Raw genomic sequence first — 20776 nt, forward strand, 5'->3', positions numbered from 1 at the left:
AGACTGTGACGGTAATGAGGCGATATTAGCGATCCTAGTGGTTAGCAACTACCTAATATTTGCATATTTACTACGTATTGAGCTTCCCGACTGTATATACTAGACTGTGCTAATAATTTAACATTTCTCCATGTCTCCTTCCCATCACACACGCACAGTTTGTCTTCTGTGCTCGTTGGTTTGTCTGGTCTTGTAAATGCAGTGTCGCCAACTTCGTTGCTTTCCGACCAATATACAATATTAGAAACTAAAACGTCTTTGGAAACTGTATAACGCTTATTTGTTGTTTTAATGTTTTAAAGAGAAAGCGTAGATTCTAGTTGTTTGACTGCTTTTATTTTAATTGTGAATTTAATTTGAAGAATTTGTAAATGTTGGTGACACCCTAGATCAGGCTAGTATATTACAGTCACGAAGATCTAGACGAAGGTAATATGCATCCATAGATAGTTGCTAACCACTAGGATCGCTACTATCGCCCCATCACATACAATGTGAAACAACCGGTACAGCCTATTGTTCCTAGTTCCCTCATCAACTCATGCTTCGTAACTATTTATGCTAGACTTTATTTGTCTATGGTGGTGACACTAACCCAGGAGAAGGACATGGAACAGTATCCTAGCAACCATTTATTTATTTGTGATGGCGTAAATGTTTTAAATCTCACAGTAAGTGGGTTTTACCCACATAGCATGCGAAGCCATATATAGATTGTCGATTACTGCAGTGATGATTTTTCTTTTGGGCTTCACGTATTTATACCATGTAAATTATTTTAATGGAGTACAATGTCTGTGAAATCCATGAATGTTTATGTGGAATTGGACATTCAGGCAGTAAGTTAATGTAAAGTACCAGAACGCATACAGCATCATACATACAAGTTTAGTATAATAAGTCATACAAAATTACAAGCTGTTGTTTGCTTGTTGTTTAGTCAAGAACTGTGAAATGATATTCCAATGTGATTCAGATCGTATTCAGTTACTTAGGCCTATTATTACTTGAGTCTGTAGTTTATACTGTTTGATTAAAGATAATGGGATATATTTTAATTAGCCTATTAGACAAAAAGAGGTGTTAGTTGAAAAACTCATGTCTTCCCTTTTCAATTCTCCATATATAAGGTTCAGCTCTTTTTATCACTTTATTCTGTTTTAGGTAACATGCCCAGGTGTGTGGTTATGTCCGAATGGAAAAATTGCTTTGAAAATATTTATGTTTGAAACTTCGGCAAGGACATCACATTTACCACCAGTATTTCCATTACTGTATCATCAAAAGTTCATCTTTCAGAAGGTAAATGTACTGGTACCAGTATTCTCTCTATATTGAACACTGATCAAAATACCCCTCATTTCTCATGAAAAACGGGAACTGCAAAGACTACAGTGGACTATAGTAGACTTTATGTTGTCAGAAAACAGCTGGATACATTAAGAAAATTGATTGATAGTTAGTATGGGCAACATATTTTTTTATATTTGTCTTTCTGCTGTGGATCTATACACACAATTTGAGGAAAGATTTCGACTTGAGCTTGTTGACATATCCCATGCGTTTAAATTGACACTTGGTGATAGAAACTGTAGCTTTATTATAATCTGCAGTGTAACTGAACTGGTTAGCTGATGAGACCTCAATATAAAACAGTTCGTGAAATGAATATCAGAGCTCTTCCCAAAGTAAAATGGCCGTAATGTTTATCCTGTATACTTATCTCCTGATGTCAAAACTGTAAAAGCACGGGAAGCAAGGAAGGCCGAGCTTGAGTGTCCCCTCCACCTTCGCCCCTCCCCCCCACTTGCCTGTGTTATCCCCATCAAGCCACTAGCTCGGCCTTCTGTATGCCATCAGACAGTACTGTCTCTCTCTCTCTCTCTCTGTCACCATGGACTTCTTACATTAAATCTCTACAATTTTTTTATAAAATGTTAAGACAGGTTTTCAAGAGCCCTAAATATAACCTTTTATATTTATGTGTTAATTTCGTGTTTAAATAATATATTATGTTAATTATTTTTACAGCCTTCTCCAACATTCGGTATTTAACAGATTTGCAGCATCTCTTTGGGAAAGTATTCTTATATGCAGAATAATAAGTACAGTGCTCTGGTAATTCATGTGTTGTTTTATCATTCTTTGAAACAACAGTATTTGAATTACTGTATACTCATTTATCTAATTGTCAATTTCTTCACAGCCCTTCTCCAACATTCGTGTTTTTTAACAGATTTGCAGCATCTTTTTGGGAAAGAGTTCTTATATGCAGAATAATTAGTACAGCTCTGGCAATATACAGGTGTTGTTTTTCCTTTGAAACAATAGTATCTGAATTACTTTACCGACGCATCTATCTACTTGTCAATTTCATGTTTGAGTAATATATATCAATTCCTTTACAGACTTTCTCCAACGTTCGTTATTTAGCGGATTTGCAGCATCTTTTTGGGAAAGAGTTCTTATACACAGAATTAGTACAATGCTCTGGTAGTACAGGTGTTGTTTTGGCATCCTTTGAAACAACAGTATTTGAATTACTGTACCCATCTCCATGTGTAAAGGGCTTGATAGCAGGTGTGGATGTAGATCTTCTCATGGAACCAACGAGCTGTTTTCCAGTATGTTAATATATTTTATTAGCTTTCATTTCATGTACATACACAATAAATACACGTCTCCTTTAAGTATTATGACATTCTTCTAGAAAAACTGAAGTACTCAATAGTAAAAATCAATGTACAAAAAGAAAGATAAATTGAGTATTACTATTATAGACCCATAACACTATTAACAACATTTTCAAAAGTATTTGAAAAAGTTATGTATAATAGATTATTTATTATTTGAAATCCAATAATATATTTGTTTTGGAATATAAAGTTTATATTGATTTCACGTGTTAAATCCTAGGTTACGGTACCTTGTTGACTAGTTTCAGGCTATAGGCTATCCTCAGAACTGGGTGGTCTTCACGTCTTCTTATTGCGTTTCCTGTGGGAGTGTGTTTGTGTAGTGTAATGTGGAGTCAACAACTCAATTTCAGAAAACACACACTTTTTGACTCCACATTATATTACACAACACACCCTCACAGGAAACGCAATCAGAAGGCACGAAGACCACCCAGTTCTGAGGATAGCTCACAAGCTGAAACTACGTAGTCAACAAGGTACCGTAACCTAGTATTTAACACGTGAAAGCAATCTAAACTTTATATTCCGAAGTGATATAGTGTTAAAAGTTGTGTAATCAAGATGTATATAGAATATATTCGTCTTAGAGCAGTTAGGATTTAGAAAAGAAAAATCAACAGAGATAAACAAATCGAAGTTTTGTAGTGTTAAAGATGACAGCTTAGGTTGGTTTACATCTTATTTCTCAAATAGAAAACAAAAAGTAGAAATAGATATATCAAAATAGTCACAAAGTTTTCACTCAGAGTTTAGGAATATGAAACATGAAGTCTCCCATGGATCAATTTAGGTACATTAATACGTTATTGTTTCTAGTACATACTCAGATTAAAATTTATTTGCATTTAAATGCTATGATTCAGACTACAGATACCTGAAATGAGCATGTGCTCGTGTTCGGGTACAGTCCAGTAGAGCAAAAGTTAGGATTTAATATATATATATATATATATAGGCCTAGATCTATTAATGATTTAGCCTCAACCATAATAATTAAATTTATCCCAGGTAATTTTATTTGCAGATGGTACAGATGTGATTACAGTATCTCAAGCAAACAATATGATCATAGTGTGTTCTGGAGAAAGCTCCTTACTATTTTTTTTAGAATGGGGAGGAAGAAAGATAAATAAAGAGAGAGAGAAGTTTTCACTTCCAGGCTAAATAACAATTTTAATATAGGTGACACTAATAATATTCTACAGAAAGAATCCAATGGAAACACTAACAAAAGTAAGGAAAACATAGTTGAATTTAAATCTGAATAAATAAGTTAAATTATTATTCTTAATGAGTTTTCATATCAATATATTCATTTTCATTCTTCAGTGAAAATTGATTGATATATAAAATAAATGCAGAATGTTCGCTCAATTTTATTCTTTCTGCATAATATCGTCCAATTTCATTTCCAGTCACAAGTTCATTTGCCCTAAAAAATATATGTTCGAAAATTATGGTATTACTGTTAGGGAACACATGAACAGAATCGGACATTATGTTGGAAACTCCAAGAGTAGGCTTCATAGGATAAAAGAGATCATCTGAGATGAAGTCCATAAATTTTATTTACCAACCTTTGGAAGATACGGTATAAATATGTAGTATTATAATTATAGAGCAGAGAATACCTCCATGATTATGGAATAGGTATTATGAGTAAACTTCTGAAACTGATTGTGGTTTCAGGGCTGTAACTCCGCCCTTTTGAAAGGGCTCAGTACTTTTAAAAACACATGCACAGGGTGAAAGTCTGTGATGATACTTTATGGCCTAGAAGAAGAGGTGACCTGACATGTAATCTATGTGATTCACTAAGCCTAAGGAGACATTAGTATTTTGATATCATAAATTCGAGAAAAAATATCACCAAAAGGGATTGTGAGTAAGCTTCTGAAAATTGTTCAGAACTACTTAATTAACTCCAATACTTTAATGTTAGAGAGATAAGAAAAATAGGCCCATAAGACTATTATCATTTATATCTAGTTCCATTTCTTCTTAACTTTTGTCACTGTACCTTTCTTTTTACCATTTGTGATCATCTTAATCTAAGTGCCCCTCTGGAAGCAGTGTGCCGAAACTGTAGATATTTTAGATGAAGCTTAAAATGCACTATATGAAGCTTGATCTATGTTGCATTAAGGATGATGATAATGTAGTAATGGCATGGCGGGAGAAACTTGCCTTGTAAGTTTTTGGCCACCACAAATTCAAATTGGACTCCATGAGATTTTAACTGATATCTCTGGTAGGTAAAGCCAGTGCTTTATTGATTCGTCTAAAGGTGTGCCATCTCTTTATAATTTCAGTGCGTGTTTAATAACTGCTGGAATTAAGGTTATGAAATGGAAACACAAATAAGCACCGTAATAAATGAATACGGAAAACGTATTATGTGTCTTTCACGTGTTAAATTTTATATCATCTTGTTAACGTGTTTCAGCCTGCTATCGGCCATCTTCAGAGTTGAGTTCTGAAGATGGCCAATAGCAGACTGAAACATGTTAACGAGGTAATGTGAAATTTAACACGTGAAAAACACATAGTACGTTTTCCGAAGTGATATAGTGTTAAAAGTTGTGTAATCAAGATGTATAAATGAATACTCAAATAAATAAGCTATCTATCTTGGAACATGAAACTAAAGTTTCAAAACTTTGGAGTCAGTTCATTCCACATATTTATAGAAATCCAAATACTCAAATACCGGTACATAATTATATACTATATCTATATCCTTGAAAGCTTCAGTTTCCAGTATTGCTATACAAGGTACAAATTCATTACCAGTACTAATTTAGATAACCAACAATAAATACAAAAATATGTGAAAAAAATTGAATAGCAGACATGATTCACTCTACTTTTAACTAGTAAGTGTTGAATTCATCTGATGTAGTTCAAGTTATTTATTAATGCATGTTTTCTCATCACCGTCATCTTCCTGTCAGGTTACAGTCCTGTAAGAACTGTTATGGTCTATAAGAAATGTTTACACCCACCTCTTCATGGAGCATCTCGATCCACTCCCATTTGGTCGATAGTTCAAAATTGCCATAGGGATTCTGGATCTGGACATTCTGTTCACATGCTAACGCCAATTATTTTGATAATGATGAATATAGTCCAATATGGACGTCATATTAATCTCCTATAAAAGTCTTCATGTCTTCATCTCCCTTGCTATAATTGTACTTTCATCAGTTTTTCGCATGGAAAGTGCTTTGTATCCATAGTAGGGAACAGGTTTCGCTAATGTCTTATCTTTGGACGAAAGAAGGTTTCATGATACTATTACGCCCATGACTTTATTCAATTTTAAAATATTGTCTGGAACATCTAATTCTATCAAAAACGATAACTTAAAGCTAAGATAATTAAATTGATTTATTCTTTATGAAATTTTATTACCTATACTGGTAGTAATGTTTTGGTGCCACAGAAAGTAGGCCTAATTGTTTTAGATTTTTCAGTTGATATTTCCATAGAATATTTTTCTGATACTAATCTTGAATTACACTTGATCTTTGTAGATTATCTTCTGAAGTAGCTAATAAGTCCAAATCGTCTGCGAAAATTAAGATATCTATAGATAAATTTAGATTTATATGTCTTGTATACCTGAATTCTCTGCAATAATTGCATTATAATAAATAATATATTGAATAGGAGGTGTGAAAATGCACATATTATCTGACACCAATCTTTCCATATTGATAACTCATCACTAATTTTATTTTAACTGAAACTCGAGTTTCTTTGTAAAAGTTATAAAATATAGTTTGGATAATTTTTTATGTAAGCAGATTATTTATGTCAATTTTCATGATCATCATCATATTCTTTAAAATGACTTTTAACATTGTTCACATCAGAGATGAGATATGCACCAACATTAGGCATTTACAAGGCCAAAATCCCTGACCAAATGATCAACATGTGATGGCCCAGCCATTACGTTATAAGATAAGGGCTTCTCACATAAAGAACAGAGGTTCTATCCCTGTCATAATTTTATCATTATTCCATTATTTCTGTATGATTATCTTATTATCTCTTAATAACTTGTGTAATTAAAGTATACTACGTAATTATTGTAAATTAAAATTAAGAATCTAATTATCTTTCAGGGTATTTTAGCTCCAAAAATAGAAATATCAACTAAAACAGTAATAGAAGAGTCTATAGATTCACCATCACATTCCAAGAGAAACCCTGGAATTATAAATCCCAAGATGCTGAGTTCAAAGGTACTTATGTGCAATGAAATTATGAAATGATCAACAAAGCATTAGAATACCATTAACGAGCTAATTTAGTGGAGTGGAAAAGATTTGTACAATATGTGAAGAAAAATGGCATCATTATGGTTACGTATAAAATATGCATCAAGATCAAGAAATAACATTAATCACTGTATTGGAATGTTATTAAAGAGACTTCATTTGTACATAGGGCTCTCCAACTTTCAAGAGATGTCAGCAGAAGAGGATGTGTAATGTGAAGGAGGAACTGAGCAGAAGTCCGAAACAGAAGAGGAAATCTGTACAGTCAAAAAGACGACACATTAAACAGAAGGGTGGAGTGTGTACAGTGGTACCTAATTCTGATGAAAACTCAAATTCATGTGTATGTTGCTCGTCTAACGCACAAGGCATCAGGTACAGTACATTGCGACTCTGCGTCTGTATATTCACTGAAATACATAATAACGAGGTGATGGAAGTACTTTCTAGACATTATTAAGAGGTTATGTAACTAACAAGAACAGACTTCAGATTTGACAGTGGATTATATCTTTAGAAAACACATGAAATCACATGCATAAAATGGAACTCGATGGAGGAAACTCCAAGTGTAGAATTTAGGAGCTCGAGGAAGAGAATGTATGGCGTATGATCTTTATATGATTGATCATGCCTCAGAAGACAGGCTTCAGTTATTTGGTATCATAAATCCAGGGCAGAAATACTATCAGAAAGGGTTATGAATGATTAACCTTCTTGGTACTATTAATGTTTCATATCTGTTAGCTCTGAATATAAAAGTATGAGGTATGCATAATGCGCCACTATTTAGGGCTGAAGTGCTCAGGACTAATCTAACTTCCCTCTAGTTATATTCTCTTATATTCTTTTTCTTCTTCCTTATCCCAAAGTCCTTAAACCAAGTCCATGAGATTATGTTGTTCCAGCAGGTGTGCAACTTTCTTGGGTCTGAGTAGATATAGTCAGGGATAAGCCCTAAACATATTACATTCTAATCTTAATAGAGTCAGTAATAAAGAATTACCTTCTTCTCTCTCCAGTCTTTTGTAAAATGTGGACAGATTTCCTCTACGTTTACACAGCAGGATGAAGGACATTAACAAAATCTGTCAATGTTATAGCTTACAACAATCTAAAAGCGCTGAATCTGTGCTGAAGTCTCCTACCTGTCTGCCTGTTTGGACCTCAGCTACTAGAAGAATCCACAGTCAACGATCATATTGTAACCTTCTCAATGACTTGGAACAGGATGATCAAGCTAAATGGAGAAAAACAAAAAGAGGTGATTAATTTGTTTTGTTTGTTTGCTTTCTACGGCATTAAACTCTTGGTGCGTGTACCATTTATTTTGTCTTCTAGCATTCCAATATAAGACAGCTAAGATTTTACAGTGCATGATATTGGTCATTAACCTAATCCAATGCTACATCTTCAGTAGCTGTGTTACATTCTTTTTCTTAAATCATTCATGCTTTTACCTTTTCAGTGTACTGACTGTAATACATTATAGGACTACAGAAAATTCACTTTTTAAACTATGAATAACAAAACATTTCTTTGCTGATAGTTCTTCCTTATTTTTTTCCCCTGGAAACGAAGCACTGGAGGTGTCCTCCAGTGTGGAGGTGGAGGGCACATTCATGTGCATGCTTGAATTTTTTCCCGGCTGCTGAGACCATTAGTTGCTGGCAGTCAGCCTGTGAGTGAGTGCATGGAATAAATACCTGTTGGATTTTCACTTGCCGCAAAATGACAGAACGACTTTAGCAGCAATATTGCATTAAACTTTGTGATACCCAAGTGGAAATCATTTGGAATATTCAGCAGACTTTTGGTAACGATGCCATGGTACAACTGCTTCAAATATGGTCACACATTTGGTAGAGAGCGAACCACATTCTGAAAGACCATCAACAAGCCAAAATGACAATATGATTGACCAAATGCGGACTTTGATCATGCAGGACCATCGTGTCATGTGGGAGATGGTGATAAGCTCTGGTTCAGTACATTGAGAGTGGATTTAGCCATGCAGAGAATGTCCACGAAATTCGTACCGAAGCTGCTATGACAGAAGTTCTGACTCAGGCTTTCTTGGTAAACACATTCGTCAGACCTGCTCCCTATTCACCCGACATGGCTGCTTCTGATTTGTGGTTGTTTCCAAAGCTAAAAATACTGCTTAAAGGGACCTGATTTGAATCATGAGAAGACATTATGTGGAACACAACAGCTTAGCTGTACTCAGTTTCCAAAGGAGCCTTCAGAAAGGCTTTCAATAATCCTGAGACCTCTGGTAGAAATGTGTGCAGTCTTAAGGACATACTATGAAGAGGATTGGGGTTTCAGACCTCCAGGGAGTAGTATTTTTTCTGGCTAAAGGTCGGATATTTTTTTAATAAACCTTGTAGAAATTGGAGAGCTTTAAAATTAAGCAATATAGAAATTTTCCCGATATATGTAATTATTACGTGCTTATGATTTGAATACCAATATATATCATTATCTTTTTTTCTTTTATTAGATTGTCATTGTATGAAGTACGACTGTCCCTGTCAAGGTGAAAATGGAAGTCACAAGGCATGCAGCTGTCCTGTATGCAGTACCTACAATGTTTATTTTGGCAGACAATTTGTCAATCAATGTTGTGTTGTAAGTTAAATTTATACGCTCTCGTTATAAAAAAAAACAAGGCTATTTTTCAGTCGAAAATCACCAGAACGACATTCTCAGACCTTATGATTGGTCTTGTAACTGTCATTCAAAGCATACACTGATTCATTATTTAATTTCATGCGTTGTATTTGGATTGCAAACAATGGATAGTTTATTTACAATGCAGCTTTCCTTCCTTCATTTTTCGACACTTGATTGCTATCCCTACAACATGTGTGTGGTGATATCTAAGTGCAATTTCGTTCTGAGAGAAGAATAAAGACAAGGATGGGCCTTTTTTTCTCAATATTAGTCCAAAAGAGAAGTTTTGGAGGAGATATGTAAATTGTGACGAGAACTAGGCCTATGCTAGGATGGGGAAGATTAATAAAGCAGGTATTTTACGAGTATTGTTTTTAATTTAGTTGTAATTGCTTATTATGCTTTATAAGTTATGTACGCGTTTTTGTGTATTTTAATATTTATATAAATCCATTACACATAGGCCTACACTAAATATGATTTTTTTTTTTTTTTTGACATACAGGATTTCTAATCTCGACCACCCCAACACATACCAGCCATTTCCTGGCCTGTTGCTAGCCCTTCACCTGCTATAATAGGACAAGCTTCCAACATGAAGTATGCATACAGACATTGCTCTTCTATCTTATGATTAAATACAGGATTGAGAGTGTTATTAAGCACAATCACAAGGTTTAATCTTACCTTAAATTTATAACAAATGTTCGAAATGATGTCCATCTCTTCACAGACGACCTTCAGTAAATTGTCGAATGCTCCAGTTCTTCTTGTGTAATGTTATGGAAGGACATTACGAGTGTTACGATGTAATGGACGCTCATGTACTCGTAAATGATGAAGCGTTTCCAAACTCCATTAACATTTGTTTTGGGAATTTATGTATCCCAATAATTGCAGACACACTTGGTCAGTAAAGATATCTGTTCCGGATTCTTAATCCCACCATGTACAGACTGAAGAAATGAATTACAAAATTAAATTTTAGCGTTATTATCGGGATTATTCAGTTTTTGAACAACTAAAATCTTACATGGTCACAATTTCAGTAATATTGTTGCTGTATAATGCAGATTCGCATGAAACTGTACACTGTGCTGGTAGACAAATGAGAGATTTTCTTGCACTTATTTCTAATGCTGTTCCAATCTCGCCCACTTTCTCTTCTGTTTGCTTCCTTGTCCGATATCGAATTTATAGCAAAATCTCTTCACAACTTACTTGGAATATTTAGCCTACACCAATTTTGTCACAAAATCAACATTGTTGGTTGGATCTATATTTAGCAAAAGTAGTCACTAAGAACGTAATAAAATGCGCTGTTTCACACTATATCTCTTCTTTTAAAGCATACTTTGACTATAATAACACAGCTGATCACCTGAGTGCCAATAATCATGTGATAAGCACAGCATCAGTCCAATCGCCCAGTACTGGGAATCGTGAGGACTTCCCTATATGGAATTTCCAGGAAAGTGGAGGGGATGGAGATTGGAAACCTTGTATTTCTGTGTAAAACTACAATACAGAATCCAATTAAAATCATTTCACTCAATTGTGGTTGTTTTCGTCATAGAAATTTCTTGTAAATTTCACTTGAAAACACCAAAAAGGATGCCGAGAAGTGTTCGTTCTGGTAATTATTCCATTATAAAAATACCCTGATAAGACATACAGACTAGGTATTTGTATATTGTATTTAATTGTATAACTGGAAATTTTAAAGGTATGTAATGAAATTATGAATTTTGTATTTCTTTTTCAATGAAGAAGCAAGGGAAGAGACCACAAAAGTGTCCCGGCAACTGTTGCCATTGTGGTTCTGAAAAAAATAGGTAAGCTTTTCAAATGAGACGAGTACTTAAATAAAATAACATTAAAATGAGAAAATAGTTATTTGCAATATAAGTATTAACAATGACATTTTATTTTTTGTGAGTTCCTGTTTGTGAAACGAGGCTACAGGCCAAGTGAAGCAAACCTATGAACAAAATAAAATTATTTTTAACATGTGTGATGTACATTATTTTTTGGACAACCATTCAATTATGCTGGTATAAAGAAAATTCCCGATACCTATACTTCTGTATTTTCCCTCACTGTAATAGTGAAACTTTATCACATAAAAGACAAGTGACTGTGTATTTCAGTGGTAGAGTGTTCGACTGCATATCGAAAGATCTCTGGTTCAAACGTGGCTGCCTTCTAATTTTTTATACAGTAATTACATTTAATTCTTGTTTCATATAATTATCAATAAAATACAGTACTTTTTTGAAGCAATTTATTCAATTTGTGTACGTTTCTTAACCAAAAAGTCATTTTAAAGCTTTATTATCAATTGTGATTGCTGCCATGTGACATCTGTTGGGAAACAACTAACAGTGAGTGTAAACTGTTGAAAATCAGTGTTAAAATTTACTTTTCACACTAGTCTTAAAAGTACTCTTCGCATGCTACTGTATAATAGTCGATATTTAACTACTTTTAGGAATGGATGTCTAAAAACATATTCTTTCAATTCATTTTCTTGTACATAATCTTTTGTTCGTTATATAGACAGCTCAGAAGCCAATCAGTGTAAGTAATCAAACAGAGAAAAAGAGAAAATGAGGGTTTTAGTAGATTGTTTATTCCAAAATCCCATTAAGATTTGATTTAAAAGTTAACTAATCAGTTATACATGTGTGACAATAACTGAAGCAACTTAGTACCGTACATACTTACAAAAGTATTGACTAATAAATGTAACTATTAGAGGCGAAAACATAAAAAAAAAATATTGACTTACCGTACTGTTTTTGTCCACTGAATTTCTTTAGACATACTTCTCGCAAGTCCAATTCAAGGTCGTCTAATCACAATAGCAATCCGACATCATTACTGTGAACACTAACTCTTCTCTGTTGGATCTCTGCAGAAGTACGGGTAGCCTGAGTTGTTGTTCAAGCTGGTAGAGAACTCTAGTACAGATGATACATAGGTGATATGTATAGCAACAAGTCTGTCATATCTTTCTTTTTCTTGTATTTCACAGGCTTAACAGCTGTGTTTAGCAGTTATTCAGATATTGAAGAGAGTTTTGCAAGTTTTTCCTGTCTTGCTTGTTTTGTGATGGTGATCACATGAAGCTCGCTTTTCTTCTGCATTGCAAGTTTGACGAATATCTTTAGGTATAAGGTTTACCTTTACAGAATCTTAATTGTTAGATTTTCATCAAATTTACGGATATCTCTCAGTAATGCCATTTACCAGTTACAGTCGAACATATTTTACTGGATTGTAGGAAATATGACCATGCCCGTCGTCAATATGCAATTCGGCCGAATTTACATGATGCTCTTGGAAATGATTTTAATTGTGCAAATGCAGTTCTGAGATTTTTATTCAATACAGGACTTGACAAGGTGATTTATATTTTATTGACCCACTATTTGTTTACCCTCTGGGCCCTTTACATCTGGAAGTTATTTTGTTTTACTTGACTTGACATTTCGGACTGTCTACATCCGAATATTATGTAGAGCTTTATTGTTATTAAATTCCTAGATTATTTGTGTCTGGTGGAATTTGTTTTTATCACATACGTGTCTTTTCGGGATTTACTTGCAAACCTATCTCTTTACTTGCTTTAAGTAAAATTCTGTGTTTTCCCTAATAATTTGTGGATTTTCTCCTAACATATTCTCGTCATCCTCATAGACAAACAGCTGATGTAATCCATTCAATTCTCTGTCATCCTGAACTTTCCTAATTGTATATTCTAGAGCAAAGTTAAAAAGTAAAGGTGATTGTGCATCTCCTTGCTTTAGCCCGCAATGAATTGGGAAAACACCAGACAGAAACAAAAGAAAAACATTATCGTTCATTTATGTAATTGTAAGAATCTGAAAGTTAACACTGCAAATGAGAAAGGTGATGGAATAATCAATTGTATTTATAACATTCAAAATGTTTTATAGCATTATTCTGCAAAATTCCTTATACTTCATTCGACCATGCACTGCTCAGCACTAATGTACTAAGAAGAGATATATACTTTACTTAATATTACGTATATAGTAGTTATGGTTACATAGTTAAAGATATGATGTGATTTCAGGTTGGCGGAGGCAGTTCATGAACGTGTCCAGAAAAGCTTACATCTTTCACCTTACCTTCCATTTAAAAGAGATATTGATGATATGATAACCAAGTGTCCCTGCAACATGTAAGTCAGAGGTGAACAGAAATATAAGTGCCCATTTTATATAAAAACACACACACACAGAGCAAAAATCATCAATGATCTGGGCACGGAAGTCCTCATTACTGTGAATGGTTTTCAGTAACTTCTTCTCTATAGAATATGAATAACGAATCTGCCTCTACCAGGACAGGCGCTCAGAGAAAGAATTTCGTGACATTTTAAGATAAAAAAATTCACAGTTTTCACGATTAAAATATAATTTCTGCTTTATGAACAGGGGAAGCAATGCTTCCCTTGCTTTCCATGTATGACACACCACTGTTTGTCAGTCAGTGTGTGTTTAGTTTCAGAACTGGTTGGTGCTGGTCTTGGCGCCTTTTGTTTGTGTTTCCTGCGGGGGTGTATTTGTGTAGTGTAATATGGAGTCAAAGAGCGTGTGTTCTGAAATTGAGTTGTGTGTTGTGAATTTCATTTGGATGTGTTTTTGTGTATATATATATTTCGTATTGTACTAGTGTGTTTAATTTCTGGCTTTTTGGTTGAATATGTAGACTTTCCATATCTGTGTTTATGTCTCTGTAGGTGTGGTTAGCATTTGTGATGTGTTCTGCATATGTGGAAGTGTTCTGTAGTTTTGTTATGGCTGTGATGTGTTCTTTGTAATGTGTTTGAAATGATCTGCCTGTCTGTCTTATGTAGAAGTTGTTGCATTTGAGTTTGTATATGCCTGTGTGGTTGTATTTGTTTGTGTGTTGAGATGCTTTTGTAGAGTATTAGTTGTTCTGTATGCGATGTTGTAATTTAATTTCTTAAATGAGGTTGCAATCTTGTGTGTGTTTTTGTTTTCGTATGTTAGTGTGATGTATTTTTTGTGTTCTTGTGTTTGTGTTTATTCGCATGCTTTATACAAACTCAAATGCAACACCTGCAACAACTTCTACATAGTACGGACAGGCAGATCATTTCAAACACGTTACAAAGAACACATCACAGCCATAACAAAACTACAAAACACTTCCATATATGCAGAACACATCACAAATGCTAACTACATCTACAGAGACATAAACACAGACATGGAAATTCGACATATTCAACCAAAAAGCCAGAAACTAAACACACTAGAATAATACGAAATATATAGATACACAAAAACACATCCAAATGAAATTCTCACCACACAACTCAATTTCAGAACACACACTCTTTGACTCTACATTACACTTCACAAACACACCCTCACAGGAAACACAAACAAAAGGCGCCAAGACCAGCACCAACCAGTTCTGAAGATGGCCCATAACAGGCTGAAACATGTTAACTAGGTATGGTAAAATTTAACACGAGAAAGAAATATACATATTCCTTGTGATATAGTGTTAAAAGTTGTGAAATCAAGATGTATATAGAGTATTTTTCTTCCCAAAATTTGGTACGCTTTTAATCTTGTATCTGTTGTACTTTGTTTGGTCTGAAGATTTCCATATTAAAATGTCTTGCTATAACATTTCAGGTACTACATTGATTGAATAATAATAATCATAATAATAATAATCATCATCATCATCATCATCATCATCGAAGGATTGGCTCAGTAGTAATTTACTGGACACACGTTCGGAAGTCCTAGGGTCGATCTCCACTGTGACCAATCTGGTCGAGGTTAATAATAATAATAATAATAATAATAATAATAATAATAATAAATCGGCGATGTATGCAATGGAGGGGGAAAGGAACTGGCCACCCTACTCCATTTATTTCCTGGCCTAGTTGCCTATAAGTGATGTCTTGTTGGTATCACTTGTCAGGTTCAGACCTGTCTTCGGACAGTTGATTAAACAGTAACAATAATAATAATAATAATAATGATGATGATGATAATAAGAATAATGGTAAGACATGAAGTGTATATTTACGAAAGAAAATGCACAGCAGTTGTCAATCTGAGCATATTTGAAACATGTTACTGCTATTCATGGAATCCTCTTCTTCTTCTCTTGTCAACAATACACAGTTTCATTTCAAGAAGAACCTACCATTACAAACTAACGCTATTTGTTCCGCAACAATATCTTTACTAATCTAATATTGTCTTCTACACATGTCAGTAACGAAAAAAACAGTTTTTCCTAAATTATATAGTAAGCTAAATGTGGTGAGCTCAGTTGATATTTCCTTAGCAACTCCTGTCTCGGCCTTTGTCTCTACTTGCTAGCTTGGCCATGTGTTTTTTTTCCCATAATAGAAGGCATAATAATAAATTTACTGATATCTGGTTTAAGAAGTAATATTTCTATCTCGGAATTGTATGAGAATCCTCATAATGTCCTTTCTAAGTAGTCATAATGGGATATTACCTGTATCTTCATTAATATATTTATATTTTTGTTCAAACATTTTACTTAAATCTACAGTGATTTTATTTCATTGAACTGTTCCTCCTTGCTTTACAGTTCTGAACAGAAGCAAATCTCCAACTGTGGAAAATCTCAATATCGAGAAGAATTCTATCGTGATCTAGAAAAGTTCTACAAAGAATTGCACAAGCGTGCTAAAAAGAAGACATCCAAAGACGACTGTTTGGAAATATTGAGATTGTGAATAAATTCTAACATGTTAAGATTGTAGTTTTTCGGGCAAGTTGAGAATTCTTCTTTACATCCCCCACCTTCTAGTATAAAATTTATTTGATAGAGATAACTCTCCTTGATTAATAATCCTTACTCCTGAATGTGTTTATTAACAACAGAACATTATTTACATTAATTCAATTGAAAATGACCAATTATTTTGCTCTGGTCAATGGAGTATTTTGTTACACATATATTTTTACCTACAATGGTTTCACTAGCCTTGTCAAGTGCCTTGTATATCTATTAGACTGGGAAGCACTAAATTACTAAATACTGGAATACCAATATGGGAAAAAATTACATACATATACATATTCTGAAAGAGTTTATATGAAAAACTGATCTTTCGGAACACTTTTGTTTGTATATAAAAAGCTACTTCTTAAAATTGTAGGGAAACTAATAGGAATGAAATGGCATTCCAGTCTGTTCTATTCCCCAGTTAGCTACTCTAACAGAATTTATGTTGATTTTCATCCATAAATAGAATAGTCCTAAATCACAATAAAAATTAATGTGCTTCTTGATTGAACAGATGGACATTTCTGCATGTTTATCAACCTATAAACCTGGGGTTAAAGAGGAGATTAAACCCACCAGCATCATATTCAAAATTAGGACTAAATTTTTAAATCAATATTGTAAGGTTGAATGCAATAAAAATATTCCAAACAGGAGAAAAGGAGTGAATTTACAAAATCAAAATTTTTCTTACATTTTAACGGAACTGTTACACTACAAAATGCTGGGTCACCTAAAACAATTTGTTTATAAGACTTATTTTCTGCACTTCACAACTGTAAATTTTAACTTTTCTGTACTCTAACTTTATTGTTAACAAGAGTTGCAATGGGACTAGAATTTCACAAGTAGGAAGAAACAGAATACAGTACTTACATCAAATATAACAGCACAATCTACAAATTAAATTATAAACAAAGTTATATAGATACTGAATATACTAAGGTTGTGCTAATGGATATTCACTATAGATCATTCAAAAGTTCTTGCAGTGCACAATATTTGGAGACCTATTTTATGTCATAAATAATGCAGTAAATGTAAGAATATTAAATTATTTTCTGCTTTATACAATAAAGCGCTTAGAAGTAAAATGCACGTAGACTCACAATATAAACTATATACAGTACATATAACTTACTACAAAGAAACAATCTAATTCAGGGTTAATAAATGTAACTTGTGGCAAAATGAATTAACCAGACAAAATTATGTTCTGGAGCACTTAGCATACATGTATAGTTTAAATCCAGATTCTTAATTTAAAATGAGTTCCTAAAAACTTCACATTTTTTAAATTAAAGTAGAGCACTTAAGTGTTTTTAGCATTGATTTTCTTTTCCCAATTTTAAGGTTTTAATAAAGGTATCAATCACACTATGCATCTGGGTAAATGTTTTGCAAGCTATCAAAATTCAGGATCTTATTTCTATCCATCTACATTAATTGTTCTTTATTAAAAAAAGAGACAGGGAGAGAATTGATACAAGTTGGATGTAATGTTTTAGTATTGTTCATTACAGTCAAAATTGCAATAATTAGTTTTCAGTTTCCCATTTAAAAAATCGTAGTTTTGGGTTTTATGCAGCACTTTTAATGATTGAAGTGTAGGAATTAATACAAGAACTGAATTTATTTTGATATTAATTTAGAAAAAATATGCCTATGCAAATTGAGCAGTTTAATAAGCAAAGCAATGTTGAAGCTATTTCATGCTATTATGTTTTAAATAACTTACAATTTTTACATTTTCTGACAATTTTAACCATAGTTTTGAAATCAAGTTCTTCGAGATTTGTAGTCTCGAAGTGAAATGTTGGGGACTAGTGGTAATTCTGTTCAGTCTAACTCAACTTTATAGTAAAGAACTAGCAGCTACTCCTATGCTGGCCGACTATATCAGAAAAGGAGATATTGTTATTATACGTAACAGTATTAAGTTGCTATCTGTAATCCAAGCGAACAAAAATCAGCTGCTATGACAGCAATATATATATATATATATATATATATATACACACATACAGTTGAACTTGGTTACAGCATCAGTGAAGGGACTAAAGAAGTATCAATACACGAGTGCCCCTATAAGAAAAATAAATAAATACACTAAATAGAATTCAAAGAAGAAAAACATGCACAATATTATGTATTTTGTATACCGTAATATGGGGTGAATAGGGATCCAGGAATGAATAGGGACGAATTTGTACTATTTTTTATTTCTTTGTGTCAAAGACTAAATAAAATAATAAGAATGTTTCTGTTTTTATTAGTAACAAGTGAACAAATGAACACTCTCATTATTATATTTATTCATTGACACAAAGAAATAAAAAATGGTAAAAATTCGTCTCTTTCACCCCATATTATGACACTACTATAATTTAATTTGTAATCTGAAATACACCTGCAGTATTATAACTTTTAAAATGCTTTACACCAGTCTTGTTGTTTTTTTTACTTTGAAAATAAAATTACTGTATTGGACTGTAAAAAATAATGTAATATGAAGTAAAATACTGTAATGTACAGTAATTAAAATATATACAGTACTCACTATTATTAAGAAGATAGACTTAAAAAAAACTGTAACTTTTCTGCTCCTGTTTTGCAAACTACTGCATATATAAATCATTTTCAATTCTTCCTTAACCAAAAATTCACAGCATACATCAGCTTTGTTTTTACCACTACCTGTTTTATAACATTAACTTTATCTTTCACACTTAAAAAACTTCTTTCTTTGCACCTCTTTTTTAACCAAATGTCTAAGTTACAGTCTGAACTGAATGGCTGATGACAGTACAGTACATAACGTGGCTTAATGTTTGTAAAGGATTGTTCGCACGACAGAAGAAAAAATTTGACTTTCCCACTCTCCATTCTCTTTCCTTATAATTCCAGTTCTTGGTCACTAAAATGATTTTGTCTCAGTAACTTAAAATGGTATTTGTAACTGATGATATTACCAGCTACCTGCAAATTCTCTCAATGATAGTCTCTGTTTAATGTAGGACAACCCTCTTTCCTTAGAATTCCTATTTAAAATACTTTTATCACAGTAACTGAAATTGGTATTGGTCACTAATGACATTAGCAGATTCTTCCTGAGTCTCTGTTTATGTATGCAGAACACGACTTTTGAAAGAATTTAAAGAATTTACACTGTTGCTAAAAGTCCCCATGAACGACTTGCATATTAAAAACCGTACTTCTTAATGACTCGTTGTAGCTGAGGTGTGGCACTACCTGACCTGTGGTCGCTATAACCAAATTCAACTATATATGACAAAGCATAATTTTTTTGGTCCATACATTTTATTATTATCTTTAAGTATAACATTTCTGTACCGGTACTTTTACTGTATTTTTCTAAATGCTTGCTTTTGATGACTAATAAATTAAGTACACGGTTGGTAATGAGTTGTCATTTTCTTATTGAACTCTTGTGGAACACTTCATTTATAAAAAATTATAAATATTGAAGTACAGTATTTCACAAACAAGATTTTAGAATATCGTTTGAATACAGTGTACTTAAGTACACTCATAACTAGAAATGTTTAGGAAAGATATATGAAGTTACAGGTCTGTATAATACTTCTGAAGAAATACATGAATATATGTAGTGAATTTTAGCAGATACAGTAGGAACGTGTTTTCAGATTTATATATTGTGCAAGATACTGTAATATTATATCAGAACAGTCTACTGTTTCATTCTGAAAGTTACAAAATGGATGGCATATAGCAAATATTGACTAATTGATCACTTGTATAAGACCTACCACTGGTATTTCACGTTATAGAACAATAGTTCTGTATCTCAGAGCGAAAAAGATGGAAGTCCAATTTTATTATTTTAAGATAAGCACAACATTTTGATCAGAATTTCTTCCTCTATCAGTTGGAGAAAAATGGAAGTGCACAAAATCCGTATTCTCTTTAAATTCAGATGTCAAAGGATGGAAGGATCATTGCTCTTCATTTATTTGCTTTGGGTTTTTTTTTTGCTTTCCTGAAAAGTTATGTTTTTTTACTTCCATCCATTTCACTCTGAGGTACAGAATTATAAACTATTTTAGAAAATCTTATTTTAATTCTGTTCTACCTTACTCTACATCGCCTATGATATGGACAAAATATAATAATGAAAAAGAGATTCACTGCATCTACCTCATCAAAATAGTTTTCTACCACTATTCAGCTAACTTACCAAAGAGTTTTAATTTCATATTTACAACTGTTTTAAGGTCTCCA

General features: G+C 33.1%; 1 protein-coding gene across 6 annotated transcripts; it reads left to right on the forward strand.

Annotated features, from left to right (window-relative positions):
• The first annotated feature begins 230 nt into the window (after nt 1-230).
• LOC138714910 (spermatogenesis-associated protein 6) lies at nt 231-19936 on the forward strand. 6 transcript variants are annotated; one of them, XM_069847188.1, is made up of 10 exons: nt 233-839; nt 1165-1302; nt 2409-2624; nt 6833-6952; nt 7158-7363; nt 8092-8252; nt 9495-9622; nt 11438-11502; nt 13770-13888; nt 16313-16499. In XM_069847188.1, exons 1-9 carry the CDS (start codon nt 792-794, stop codon nt 13879-13881), a joined length of 1194 nt encoding a protein of 397 aa, XP_069703289.1. In that variant the 5' UTR covers nt 233-791; the 3' UTR covers nt 13882-13888; nt 16313-16499. The 6 variants fall into 6 exon arrangements, 4 of the variants coding, with proteins under 4 accessions (XP_069703290.1, XP_069703289.1, XP_069703288.1 ...); XM_069847187.1 differs by having other exon boundaries at nt 234-839; nt 11441-11502; nt 13770-13877; nt 16313-19936; XM_069847186.1 differs by having other exon boundaries at nt 237-839; nt 13770-13877; nt 16313-19936.
• The last annotated feature ends 840 nt before the right edge of the window (nt 19937-20776 follow it).

The sequence above is a fragment of the Periplaneta americana genome, chromosome 15 (assembly GCF_040183065.1).
Source record: "Periplaneta americana isolate PAMFEO1 chromosome 15, P.americana_PAMFEO1_priV1, whole genome shotgun sequence".
Taxonomy (NCBI): domain Eukaryota; kingdom Metazoa; phylum Arthropoda; class Insecta; order Blattodea; family Blattidae; genus Periplaneta; species Periplaneta americana.